This window comes from Littorina saxatilis, linkage group LG2 (genome assembly GCF_037325665.1).
Source record: "Littorina saxatilis isolate snail1 linkage group LG2, US_GU_Lsax_2.0, whole genome shotgun sequence".
Lineage (NCBI taxonomy): Eukaryota > Metazoa > Mollusca > Gastropoda > Littorinimorpha > Littorinidae > Littorina > Littorina saxatilis.
This window is the reverse complement of record NC_090246.1, coordinates 74,809,679-74,823,806: the sequence shown is the minus strand read 5'-3', so window position 1 is coordinate 74,823,806 and position 14,128 is coordinate 74,809,679. Positions and strand designations below refer to the sequence as shown.

Here is a 14,128-nt window from a genome sequence, read left to right as displayed (position 1 = left end):
GACTCATATAACAGAAACCTTTAATCCGAAAAGTATGTAAGATAGCCAAGTTGAGTGCCTTAAATGGCATAGCAATAAGAAAAAGAACAACAGAGAGAAGAAATAAATCACAGGAAGGCCCGTAGATTACTGTACACAAGGTTCCACGGTCTTTCACTATGCTCGCACATATTTATGAAGATTGCACTAAACTTAGTCATTGTAAGCAAAGCCAAGACAATCAACTCGCCAAGAAAAAGTGAAGGTGTAGGTGTACACGCTAGAACAAACTGGTGAGAGACACACAGAGAGACAGACAAACAATCTCCATTGTAGTTCAATCAAGATGGGTTTAGAATGTAACAGATTCTGTGATTTGTCAGATTATGGGTGTTCAATTCGGATGAACACAGGAAATCTGCTCAATGAACACCTGCTGGCGAGGCGCATTGATACACACTCAACCTGTCTCTGTTAGTGGTGAGGGTCAATTCTAAGTAGTAGTTGCTTCGCTCAGTTGGGCTTCAAAGAGGCTTGAGTCGGGCATCAAACGACCATGATGACCTCGAAGTTTTACATGAAAGCCTATCAATGTGTAATTGACGTTTACAAGCTTTTTGCTCGTATCGACCAGGGTATGAAGCAATATACACCCATCTTTAGAGACAGGCAAATATCACAACAACCAAAAACAAGAGTGAGGATGACAAAAACTGCAAATATATGCAAACAAGCGCTAAATAGAACCCACCCAAAAGACAGAAAAAAAATACTTCTCTTTACATTTTAGCTCGCCTAACAGAGAAACCGACCACAAGGCCAGACCTCTTTGACAAAACATGCAACCGCTGACAAGTCAAGCTCTCTTCAAGACACGCTGCACTTATAGGATTCTTCACAAGACATTTTAATTACTCAGGGGAGTGAGATGGAGCATACTGAGCCGTGGCACAAAGAGATACTCAAAGCCCCTTTTGTCTGATGTGTATGAGATAATTAGTAACCTTATAGGGGTTCTTAGGCTGACGCTTTCAACGGCGAAACCTGTCAGGAACTTCGATTTCCCCCCCCCCCCCCCCCCCTTTTCAGAAAGTTAAAAACCTTTCACAGCATTTGTGCTGTGTCTTTCTCTCTCTCTACATATCCTTTTTGGGAACAGCAAAAATGTGTAGGTTTGTAGCATTGATGCTGACAAAACAAAAATATGTCTGTGAATGCATTCCTTATTTTTTTTATTAAAAAGAGTATAAAAGCAAAACAACAAAAACATGTAATTTGCTTGTATTTTCAGGTCTTCACAAATAAGAACAGAAATGCATTGCTGCTAAAGTTGATGTATCCCGAAAGCATGAAATTAAGAAACCATGAAATTTAAACCAGAGCAGGTTTCACAGTAACGGCTGATCTCACATTTTCACAAAAATATCAAACTTTAAGATAGAATCGCTTCAATTACTTTTTTCATTAGAACTATCATTAAAGAACACAAAGAAGTGACTTAAGAGATAGCAAATGCTTGGTTGATGATATTTGGTGGTACATTGTACCTACCCTGTGAGATCCCTCTGACATAGCTGCCAACTTTTCTGAGATAAAAATAGGGAGGAATGAGCCGAAAATTTGTTGAAAAAAAGGATGCAAAATGGTGCAATCTGGTGCATTCTGAGGATTATAATTGCCAGTTTCTGGCAGCAAATTTTGTCACAAAAAAGGAAGAATGAGCTGGAGAGAGAGTAGATGTAGTGACTTACCAATGCACGTCAAGCTTCCTTCTACAGTATTTCATACTACTTGACAGTCACATCTTCCAATGGTGTGGGGGAAGATATCTTTTGCTATCACAGTTCACAACAGCACCAAAATTATAGTTCATGTTAGTTACTTCCTTGAGTTTATTTCACAATCCAAAAGTCACAACACACTACACCTTCCAGGGGTATGAAGGAGATTGCTGTTGCCATCACAGTTCACAACAGCATAATTTTACAAGAACTTTCGGGCTGACTTTCGGCCGCTGGACCGTTGTTTTGTTCATTTTGTGGTCGTCTGCTGCTGCTTCTTCTTCTGCTTCTCATCCACATTCGATTGAAGCGCATGCGCTAGCCACAAATCTCGCCTATTCTCGTTTAGTTTCACAGCGTTTGTGTGACGAAGCCTCGCGCTGAACGAGATTTCAGAATGAAACTACGCCGAGTACAGGCGCTTGAAAATACACTCCAGTCATTATATAACTATACTCGAAAAAAATTTTAATCGTGAAACTTTTGCACTATTCGGGAAAATCCAGGACTGGACATAAAATCGGGAATTTCACGGTTTTGTAGGGAGGGTTGGCAGCTATGCTCTGATGAGAGGACACACAGAGAAAAGGGCAACTTCTTTTAATAATAATAATAATATGGGAGATTTATAGAGCGCTTGACGTTCTCTAAGCGCTTTACAATGAATTGGTGAGAGGTCAAGGCAGGTGAAGTAGCCCGCACGTTGAACATCTCTCATGCTGGGTATTTTCGTGTTTCTATAACCCACCGAACTCTGACATGGATTACAGGATCTTTTCCGTGCGCACTTGGTCTTGTGCTTGCGTGTACACACGAAGGGGATTAAGTCACTAGCAGGTCTGCACTTAAGTTGACCTGGGAGATCGGAAAAATCTCCACTTTTAACCCACCAGGCGGCAGCGACAGGGATTCGAACACACACCTTTTCTCCATAATTGATTTGTACACTTACCCTGGCATATTACAAAATTATGACGAGCTTACCTTAGTAAGTGAAGTCTAATTGTAGTTTTATCAACCATAATGTAGAGAGGAAAGGGATTACGTGAGAGCGAACGCAGGAAATCCTCGGAATTGTGGGAGATAAAATATGTATCATTAAAGAATGTATGCAGTGAAAGGACATTTGAGGTGGGTTGCAAGAGAATCTCTGACAGAACCAGGTACCACTGCATAAAAATACAAGAAAAGGAATCTCATTACAAAAAATACAACAACAAAAACAAACAAAAAACACAATGACATTGAGTGTAAATTTGTAGAATGCTTGTTCTACCATCATAAAAGTCCAAACTCGTTCAAGTCTTCAAAGAAAATGCTTCGACAGACAAATACAGCCTAACACACTTGACAATGGGAGACGATGAGGGGGAAGGGATGGACCTGGGGCAACCTTGAAAGACTTTCTGCAGACGCACCTCAGTGGCGGACTCTGCTGGCGGCCTTATGCATAGCCCCTTGCCAAGAGGAATAATAATTATGACACTTGATTTTCATAACAAGAAAACAACACTTCCATCAAGCTACAAGACAAAGGGGAACCTCCGTTTTAAGATCCCCAATTTAAGACTACCTCTATTTTAAGACCCTACTTTTTCACATGTTCTGTTCATAACCTCTGCAAATTTACCTCCATTTTAAGACTCCCTCCTTTTTAAGACCTGGTTTTGTCATATTTTTGGAGGTCTTAAAATGGGGGTCCCACTGAACAGTAATCCGTTTCATCCCAACAAACAAGACTGATAACTAAAACTATTCTTCAATCTGTATGCTAGCGACAAACAATACAGTCATCATATCATGCCATCTCAGCCAAAAGCATCAGTTTCCTCGCACTGTGAGCTACAGGCACGGACAGCCAGCGTCCTTGCACCGTCACAGGTTGCATTCTAATGGAGATTGATGGGTGTCATCTCCAAGTTCCAACACATCAGATTAACTGTACGCTGTTCAATTATGCATAGCAGACCAATTTATGTTATCTCAGCAGGATACACAGCCTTGGCTTCCATTAGAATGGGTTTTAGTCAGATGTACGACGAAGGTCATTTGTACATGTGTATGGGTTGAAGGTCATGCCACTGAAATTTTCAAAATTTGCAAAGCTGTTATATATAATATTTTTGTCTATTAGCAAATGTTCCATAAACTTAACCTTCTTGTTTTTTGGGGTCATAATAAGAATAACATCAGCTTTCTGCCATGTTTACAATCTGGTTTTTTTTATTCATCCTAGAACAGATGGTCTTTATAAGCAATATGCTTCTCATTGCTTTATTGTCCTGTAAAACATTGTACAGTCGAACCTGCCCTTGCCACCACCTGTCCGCAAGGGCCACTCCAACAGATCCCAGACATGTTTCTTCTACATGTTATGTTCAGGCATGGGAATTGAAAAAAGTAAAAAAGGCTGAAATTTTTTAAGTAATATCAAAATCGACGGCGCAATGCGCCCAGCCTTACTAAGGGTGTTTGGCGGCATGCCCCTCCCCCCCCCCCCCCCCCCCCCCAGAAAAAATTCTCCAAAGAGCCCAAATTGTCCAATTTGGTGTCATCTGAGCTCAAAGTTTGCCATTAAATTCAGTTTTCAGTACCATTTTCGCCTCCCCAGTTAATGTTTTCGGCGGACACTTTTGCTTTTTCGGCGGAACAACAAAAAAAACTCGGCGAAAATTTGCCTTTCGGCGGACAATTCCCATGCCTGATAATTCACCTTTTCCGAAGTGACCACCTGTCTATAACAACCACTTTTGGTCGGTCGCTTGGGTGGTTAAGGACTGGGTGGCCGAGTGGTAACGCACTTGCGCTCGGAAGCGAGAGGTTGCGAGTTCGACCCTGGGTCAGGGCGTTAGCAATTTTCTCCCCCCTTTCCTAACCTAGGTGGTGGGTTCAAGTGCTTATAAGTCTTTCGGATGAGACAAAAAACCGAGGTCCCTTCGTGTACACTACATTGGGGTGTTGCACGTTAAAGATCCCACGATGGACAAAAGGGTCTTTCCTGGCAAAATTGTATAGGCATAGATAAAAATGTCCACCAAAATACCTGTGTGACTTGGAATAATAGGCCGTGAAAAGTAGGATATGCGCCGAAATGGCTGCGATCTGCTGGTCGATGTGAATCTGTGATGTATTGTGTAAACAAGAAGGGCAAAGCCCACACGACTCACATGCTGAACAGACCTTGATCTTTCTTTCAGAAATGACAAATATCAGTTTAACTCAAACTGACTTGGAACTTGAAGATATGTAACCTAATGTGAGTTAGTATGAAAATATAATGTATTTCCCTCACACATATGTAGTTTTGGAAGAGTTATTTTCAATAGTTCAAGGTCAAGGTCACTTCAAAATATATACATTTCAAATTTGAAGGACCCTTGCGACCTTGACCTTGAAGCAAGGTCAACCAAACTGGTGTCCAAAGATAGGGCTTACTTTGCCCTGTATAGCATACATAGCTAAGGTTGCCATTCTCAATGACTTCAGAAAAAACTGTGAAAATGTGAAAAACAATCGTTTTTAAGACAACAATTATGGCCCCTGTGACCTTCACCTTGAAGTGAGGTCAAGTTGCCAAACATGTTTCTGAAGATCTTGTAACCATACACCATCAGGCCACAATTGGTGTTGATAGACTTAATAGTGTCCAAGAAATATACAATGTTAAAGGTTTCACAGACGGACGCCCGGAAGGACAGGCGGACGATGTCGGTGAGTATATAGACTCACTTTTGTAAGTATAATGTATTTCCCTCACACATATGTAGATTTGGAAGAGTTACCTTCCATAGTTCAAGGTCAAGGTCACTTCAAACTATGTATACAATCCAACTTTAAAGGACCCTTGCGACCTTGACCTTGAAGCAAGGTCAACCAAACTGGTGTCCAAAGATAGGGCTTACATTGCCCTGTATAGCATACATAGCTAAGGTTGCCATTCTCGATAACTTCAGAAAAAAATGCGAAAATGTGAAAAATGGTCGTTTTTAAGACAACAATTACGGCCCCTGTGACCTTGAACTTGAAGTGAGGTCAAGTTGCTGCACATGTTTTTTGAGATCTTGTAACCATACACCATCAGGCCACATCAGGTGTTGATAGACTTAATAGTGTCCAAGAAATATCCAACGTTAAAGTTTTCCGGACGGACGGACGGACGGACGGATGACTCGGGTGAGTACATAGACTCACTTTTGCTTCGCATGTGAGTCAAAAAATTCCATCTCACACGGCATAAATAAATCCCTGCGCCTTGAATATGTGCGCAATATAAATTGCATAAAATAAAAACATAAAAAAATAAAAATAAATCCCTGCGCTTAGAACTGTACCCACGGAATACACGCGATATAAGTCTCATATTGATTGATTGGTTGGCATAGACAGACTCGGCTGTAATTGGTCCAACCACAGAAAAAAACTTCATTAAATCAAAGAGCAGTACTGTGTGTGAATGTTTGTATGCAGACTCTGAGATAATTGTAAAAGTGCAGATGTGAATGTGGGACAGAGCATTTATGCTGCATTTGGTGCTTTGTGGGGCACAGCATAATATGAGCTCAAGTGTGTGTGTTCGCTAGTGCATGCGCATTATTTGTGTCGGTGCTTAGACAAAGTAATAAAACTCGTGCCACAGGACACAAGAAACTACTAACCTTTGTGCAGCTTGTGCTTAAACTCAGGCTGGTTTCCCACAAAATAAATGTGAGGGCACTCTTCCAGCAAAAAAGGGTCTTGTCCATAAAATGGATAGCAGCCTGTAAAAACAAAAGAACACATGGAATCAGGAGAAGAAGAAAAAATTCACCCCCCTCCCCCTCTCTTTGCATCCCCACCTCCTCCCTCCCTTCCTCCTTCATCCAAACCCTTGTTCATCAACTGCAGCATAAGAGAGGTAAGCAAGCATTTCACACAGTGTATTACTGTTGAAAGTCAGGGACCTTCTTGTCTCCCATATCTAATTCCGTGGCACCAGAATGACAAACTGTCACTGAAATCATAAGCTGACCTGTGGAGTTTTGTAAGCTCCTCTGTACAGTGGATCCTTCATTTTATGACCCTCAAATTTAAGACTTGCCCCTTATTAAGAGCTTTTTCTGTAAATAGCCTCTCTAAACTTAAAACCTTTTAAAGACTCCCTACTTTTTTGGACCTCATTTTCTCAGATTGTTGAGGTCCCTAAAGGGGGGTTCTACTGTACTCACTTAGTGTGTCAGGAGCAGTGGGAGCAAGGTGACCCCATTCCAGTGTTTTCTCCAGAATGTCCATAGAATCATCAATGTCACTGTAACGCTTGATGTCGTCCACTGGCTGTCCAGATGTGCCCAGAATCCTGTCACAGCGTGAAGAAAGAGCAAGGCATAACTACAGTGCCACCACCGTACTCTAAACGCCTACACTTGAACAAAAAATGGTGTTTGAGTATGGTTAAATATTGTCTTGAGTTTGATGCAAGCATGATTTTTCTCATCTGTTAAAAGAAGAAGCTGATATTAACAGCTATTGTGTTTTCAGCGTAGCAATAGGGTCCGATATTTAGACGAGACAAATATAATGCCGACGAGTCGAAGACGAGTCGCATTATACTTGTTTGAGTCTAAATATCGGACCCTATTGCTACGCTGAAAACACAATAGCGTTTATATGGCTATTCTGACATTATATTCTGTGTTAAAATCATGTTTTCGTCAGAATGGTCCATGTCGTTGATTGCAGACGACGGTTATAGTGCGCATATCCGTTTGCGCATGAAGCCACAAAAATAACCGAACATTGAAAAACCCACGGACATGTATTACGGAGAAGACTCGAGATAACCGGATGTTTAGCATTACCAGGCATGAAAACTGAAAAAAAAAAAATACTGAAAACCAAATTCGAAGGCGCGTAGCGCCAAGTTTCGCAGGCGCGAAGCGCCAAGAGTTCTAGGGGGGTCCGGGGGCATGCCGCCCCGGAATTTTTTTTTTTTCAAGGGTGCAATTTGGTGCAATCTGGGGCTATCTGAGCCTTAAAATTGGATTCAAACATGGCCCCAAAACTATTTTACTGTAACTAGGAAAAAAAAGGAAAAAAAATACGGAAAAATACGGAAATTAAAAAAAATACGGTTTATTTTTTTCAAAAATACGGAAAATATGGAAAATACGGAGAATTTTCATGCCTGCATTATGTCAATATGCTAGGAATCATATGACGTCATGACGTATCATGCTTGCTTGCGTATATTCTATGTTCGAAAGTCTGACTTCTGTTGGGGATTTGCGTGATGAAGACTGCGGTAAATCTGTAGATGATAAGAGAACAATGATTGTCTCAGAAGAAACGACTAAATGTTTCAGACCGGTAACTTCATTTCAACATTGCACTATACAATGGACGTTTTATGTGACAGGAGAGTTTGCTGATTTTGTGTTAAACATAGGAAAAATCGTCTGCTAGAATCAGAGATAGGTCGCTTGAGATTGCAGCTTCTTGAACTTTGCAAGGTTTGTTGCCTGTTAAAGAACTGGATTTTACACGTAATGTATGTCATGTACAGTAAGCAACAAAACACACACACACAAAGCAAATGGCATCGTCTGTCGACTAGTCACAGAAACAAACCTGGCGAGGTATGCGTGTACTTTATACACATGGAAGAAACCAGAACCATGCGTCTTTGTTATTGCCGATATCGTTTGGATATCGGCAAAATATTACCAACTTCCGTAGCGTTATCCTTTGATGATCGCAATAGGGATCTGTGAGACCATCCAATCACAGCCCCCGAATTTCCCCATGTGTCTATCAGAATAGCTATATAATATCATAACAGTATCACAATATCAACCAGATCAATGAAAATTAACAACAGGACTCATCAAAGATGGACATTGTCCATATCAGAGAAGTTTAAAGGGCAATGGGAAATAGAACAAGTCAACATTGTAGGTATACTTTACTAAATCCAACACCAATCCATCCATATCACTGTCGAGGTCTGTCCAACACAAGCGCCACCATTATGAATCATGACATCGCCAATGCCCGGAACCATTTCCTTTGTCAAACTCTTGTCAGCAATGCTACGGAACTTCAACTTACCTGACCCCGTCCACACTACAATCATGTGGATTTGTGACGCTGACAAATGTTGTGTTGACGGCCGACTGGGGGAACATGCAGCGATGAAGGGGCTGCTGCGGAAGGATGTGATTGGACGGATCAAACTCTCCTGCCATCAGAGCTACGTCCACATTACCCTGTGGGAAAACACAAACCAACAAGAAGAGCAAACGCTCGATCGAGTCACTTTCGCAGTTCTGAATATTATATGAGGCATCAGATGGACAGGAAGAAATTGCTATTCACAACACAATGAGTCACGTTCACATAAAATTTGAGCCCGGTCACTTTTATAGTTTCCGAGAAAAGCCCAACGTTAAGTTGTGTGTTGCCGAACAGAAAAGGCTAGTTATCTCCCTTGTTTTTCTGATAACGTTCGTAAAAGGCTACAGATGTAAATACTTTGATGTAAAGAATAATCCTACAAAGTTTCAATCACATCCGATGAACTTTGTCAAAGATATAAAATGTCTAATTTTTCCTTTGACGCTGACCTGTGACCTTGAAAAAGGTCAAAGGTCAACGAAACCATCGTTAAAGTGTAGAGGTCATTGGAGGTCACGACTAAACAAAATATGAGCCCGATCGCTTTGATAGTTTCCGAGAAAAGATATAAAATGTCTAATTTTTCCTTTGACGCTGACCTGTGACCTTGAAAAAGGTCAAAGGTCAACGAAACCATCGTTAAAGTGTAGAGGTCATTGGGGGTCACGACTAAACAAAATATGAGCCCGATCGCTTTGATAGTTTCCGAGAAAAGTCCAACGTTAAGGTGGTGTCTACGGACGGCCGGCCGTCGGACAGACTAACACTGACCGATTACATAGAGTCACTTTTTCTCAAGTGACTCAATAAAAACTGTTAATAAAGACAGTGTGGTTATAAATAACTAAAGACAGTGTACCACAGCAGAACTTGTACAAGGGTATAATGAAATAGGTTACTTATTTGTATTCTGCATGTACTTACTGACAACTGGAACATAATGTCATCCAGATTTTTCATGGCTTCCACACTGCCTGCCGAGGACTTCTTTGTCAGATATTTTGCCTGAAATAAGAGAAAACAGATGACCAATGAAACTATTTGACATTAAACTGTGACACGTTATCAACAAAACTATCTGCGCAATAATACACACACACACATACAGTGATACACACAAATGAAAAGAAAAGCTCAGCACTGAAGTCGCCCATGACATTACAACTTACAAAAAGCATGTGACTTACAGTTACATCAATCAAAAGATTAAGTTTTGTGATACAAGTATGTATATCTATCATAAAACATGCACTTGAGCTGTACAGAAGACCTACAGACCACAGTTGAGGTAGGATGCACTGTGGTGCTTGCATTAGCAATACATTATCATAATGACATCTTCAAAATTAAGCCAAGCTGTCCCCTCTGGCATCAGGCTGCATCTGTCAAACGCTAGACCACAGATAGACCAAAAACAAAGATCCAAATGAACCACAATCAGCAAAAACACTGCACAGTTAATTGCTTCCTGGAGTTTGATCAAGCAATTTGAGTGTGAGCTTGGGAACGACAGTTACGGTACACATGCACTGCATCCGTGTGAACTCGTGGTACCTCTATACTATCGGGGATCCATTAAGGTTTCCGAGACCGAGTTTCATTTCTATTGAATTGGTCTCGCGGAATAGCCGATTCTAAAATTTGCATAGGTAAAACGATTGTTTTTTTTGGTACAAGCCTCTGGAGTAAATTTTGTGATTAATGTTTTTGTGAACAAGAAACAATTGACGGGTGGCTTTATTCCATCTCCCTTTTTCCCTCCGCCGCGATGTAAAGTTGAATAGTTGAAGGTGACGTTAGGCACTAACTAAAGAAAGTGGGGCTGCCTGACACCCCTCGAGTTGAATGGGTTAATCTTGTGACACCGGTGCACAGGATGTGAACGCTAAAACTGTGCTTTTGCTTGGAATCTTTGAGGGAAGGAGACGTGTATTTGGTGCGGCGTGTTTTTAATGCTGTTGTGTGACATGTCTGTCACGGCCGGAAATCTTTCCGGAATGTGAGGATTCTTTTGCTGGTAGGTTAAAACAATTTTCTTTCCGTAAATGGGTAGGCGGTGAAAAGAATAGTATGCTGCTTGGGGGGAGGATTTATTTGAATGTTTAAGTAGATTGTTTTGTGAGTTGGAATGGTGGGGAAGATTTTTGTGTGTGAATGCTTTAGAAGACCGTTGTTTGAGAGAACGGTATATGTATTGTAGGCATGTTATTTGGTAGGAATGATGTGTTTTGTTGTTTAATGAGTTAGCTTGTGGTAGTTGAAATTGTTGATTTGTTTACGTATGCTTACGGCGTGCATTCTGTGTTTACAGGATGGCCGAGTGTGCGACGGGGTTTAGTTAGGTCTTTTCTTTTTAGTTAGGTCTTTTTGGTTTAGTTAGGTCTTTTTGGGTTTAGTTAGGTCTTTTTCTTTTTTTAGTGGGTCGTAGATTTGTTTTTATAGACTAGGTTTTGTTAGTGAAGAGTAGTTAGATTTAGTGGAGAGATTTTGGTCAGATTTTGTTAGAGTTTTTGTAGATTTGGTTTTTTTAAAAAGAATTGTTTTTTTAGGTTGTTTTTTTAGATTTCGTTTGTTTTAAATTAGAGTCTCATTGTGGGTTTTTTGGGATTAAAGTTGAGAGTGAGGATTTAGAGTAGAGTGTAGTTTGGGGAAAGGATTTGGTGTGTTTTAAAGGGTATTTTTAGGGGAAGTATGTAGTTTTAGAATGAAGAGAGAGAATATTGGTTTTTTTTTAAGTTGTTTAGTCCTATACAGTGAAAGTTGTATTTGAAGATAAACCCCCGTTATCCCACATTTTCCCCATTTCATCGTATGGAATAAAAGAACCTGGGTAATATAACTTGTGTCGTCTGCTTTAGTGTTTGAGTTCAGTACGGAAGAGGAAAGTAGATTGGCACACGGTTACATTTGGCGCTGCGGAGCAAGGGTGGGTAGTGGGTGTTACTGTTAGGGCTATAGGATTAGTGTAGGTTAGGGGACCCCGTCGCACAGGGAGAGGATGGCAGGCATGCAGTCCGGACGCGGGCTGGTGTTGAGGAGACGGGCGTGTGAGAAGTTGGAGGGAGTCCGGGCGTGACGTCGACGGATGCGGCTTTGTTGTCAACATTGCCATTTAGTTTGTTAATCCGGGGAAGAAAGGATTACAGTGATTAATATTTCTTTTTACTCTGTTAGTCCACAGAAGGACTTCAACGATTAACATTTCTTCGGACGTTTGTGAAAGACTGTTTGCACACCGTGCAAAGAGACAAAGTTGGGGAGTGGACCAGCCCTGGAAGAGTGTGGTTGATTATGTTGATTTGATATTATGACTGACATGTGTAGTTGTATGTTTGATATGCTACATGGTGATGTGATGTGATTACTAACACTTTTGGTTGTGTTGTATGTATGCTGGGTGGTGTGGGTTTTTTCTTGGTTGCCAGTAAGAGCTTGGTTTAACTTGTATTACACACGTGTTGACAAGTTTCGAATAACCTTCTGGTTGAAGAAACGTAATACCAACACAGGTCAATGTTATAAATACCAACCTTTTAAAATACCAACCTTTTAAAATACCAACATGGATGAATCTGGTTTGGAATTTACTTCGGCCGCTGATTTTTCACAGACACCGTTGGGGCTGGGAAGGGGAAGGATTGTAAGAGAAGCAGGGGATTTGCGGAGAATGGCTACAGAGTTGGGTAGCATGAGGGAAAGTTTAGAGGCAAGATCCGCACCGAAAGTTGTTGTTTCAAAACCCCCCAAAGTCAGGAAATTCTACGGAGATAGCAGAGAAGATGGAAGGTACTCTGTTAAGGATTTCATAGAAGGGATTAGTAGTGCTGTGAAGGATTTCGGGAGAGAAGAACAGATTCGCTATGTGACTCAGCATGTAGAGGGACTAGCCAGGGTTGAACTGAAGTCATGTGGTCAGTCATACAGCAGTATCGAAGACATTTTTACAATCTTAGTGGATGCATTCGGCGACAAACGCCCATTACCAACTCTTATGGCATGTTTTGCTGAAAGGCGACAGGGAAGTCGAGAAACGGTCCGAGCGTATGCCAATGATTTATTCACACGCTTTAACGCGGTGAAAGCCAAACAAGAGGAATCGAGACGCGCTGTGTCCTCTGAAGACCTGCTTGTGGATCATTTTGTTGAAGGGATTCATGACAGATCGCTGGTCCTTGATTTGAGGAGGCACATACAAAACGGGTCGGTCTCATTTAGTGAACTGAGGAAATTAAAAATTTTAGTAATAAATTTTCATTTGATTAATATACTTACCCAACTCACATATAGCAATTAACCCATAGTTCAGTGCTGATACCGCTGTACGCGTCCCCTTAGCAACAAGGAAGACGCCTCTAAAAAAGAGTGACCGAGACCCGTAAGGGTAACCAGGCCAGCCCGTAAGGGAGGCTGCCTTCCATATGCGCGCGCATATGCCGCCATCTTGTCATTCTACACGAAGCCCAACTCACTACTTTTTTAGACCCCCATACCCCCCACAGCGGGGAGGCGGGAGGGAATAAACGATGTGAGTTGGGTAAGTATATTAATCAAATGAAAATTTATTACTAAAATTTTTAATTAAATTACATATCTTACCCAACTCACATATAGCAGATTGCTACTATAGGAGGAGGGTACTTACCAACTTAAGACCGCAGGACCTGCCCTGCAGCCACGAGAGCCGGCAAAGCCGCACTTCCATCTTGCCGCCTTGCAGCAATGTCTCTCAAATAAAAATTGATGAACACGTCCTCAGATTTCCAATAAGCCGCCGCCAGGACCTCTGATAGGCGCCCTGAGCGAAGCACGGCCACAGAAGACGCCCAAGCCCTCGCTTCGTGCGTCCTGGCTGACGTAAGAGGAAGCACCGCCCTGACCTCGCCAGACTGGCGTTGCCACCATCCATACGCTTGCTTAATGGTCAGTGAAACCCATTTAGTCAAGGTGACCTTCGAGATATCCTTCGCTCGCACAGTGTTGAGGGATATAAACAATAATTTCTGAGTTTCCGAGCGAATCGGCGAAGACCTAGACAGGTAGCTGCTTAACGCCCTGACAGGACAATTTGACAGATCGGGGTCTCCAGGAGCGAGTATATCGCTCAAGGGTGGAATACGAATGCAAGGCGAAGCCTGACCGGGCTTTTGATTTTTAGCGAGAAAATTAGACGTAAATCTCAAAGAGTAGGAGCCATCCCTCTCCAGGGAAATATCTTTAGC

At 41.6% G+C, this 14,128-nt stretch overlaps 1 protein-coding gene and 1 long non-coding RNA gene across 2 annotated transcripts in view; one reads left to right on the top strand and one right to left on the bottom strand.

Annotated features, from left to right (window-relative positions):
* The window catches only part of LOC138959720 (DNA polymerase delta subunit 2-like), a 46,673-nt gene that overhangs the window by 15,825 nt on the left and 16,720 nt on the right, over positions 1–14,128 (bottom strand). Inside the window, exons 6-9 of the mRNA XM_070331315.1 lie at positions 9,834–9,914; positions 8,844–9,001; positions 6,965–7,092; positions 6,416–6,517 (exon numbers count right to left, since the gene is read on the bottom strand). Of these exons, the coding sequence (XP_070187416.1) occupies positions 6,416–6,517; positions 6,965–7,092; positions 8,844–9,001; positions 9,834–9,914 (469 nt within the window). The remainder of the gene's footprint in view (positions 1–6,415; positions 6,518–6,964; positions 7,093–8,843; positions 9,002–9,833; positions 9,915–14,128) is intronic.
* Positions 10,470–11,748, top strand: LOC138959719 (uncharacterized). Its single transcript, XR_011453789.1, has 2 exons — positions 10,470–11,251; positions 11,310–11,748. It is a non-coding gene; the product is annotated as an uncharacterized lncRNA (long non-coding RNA).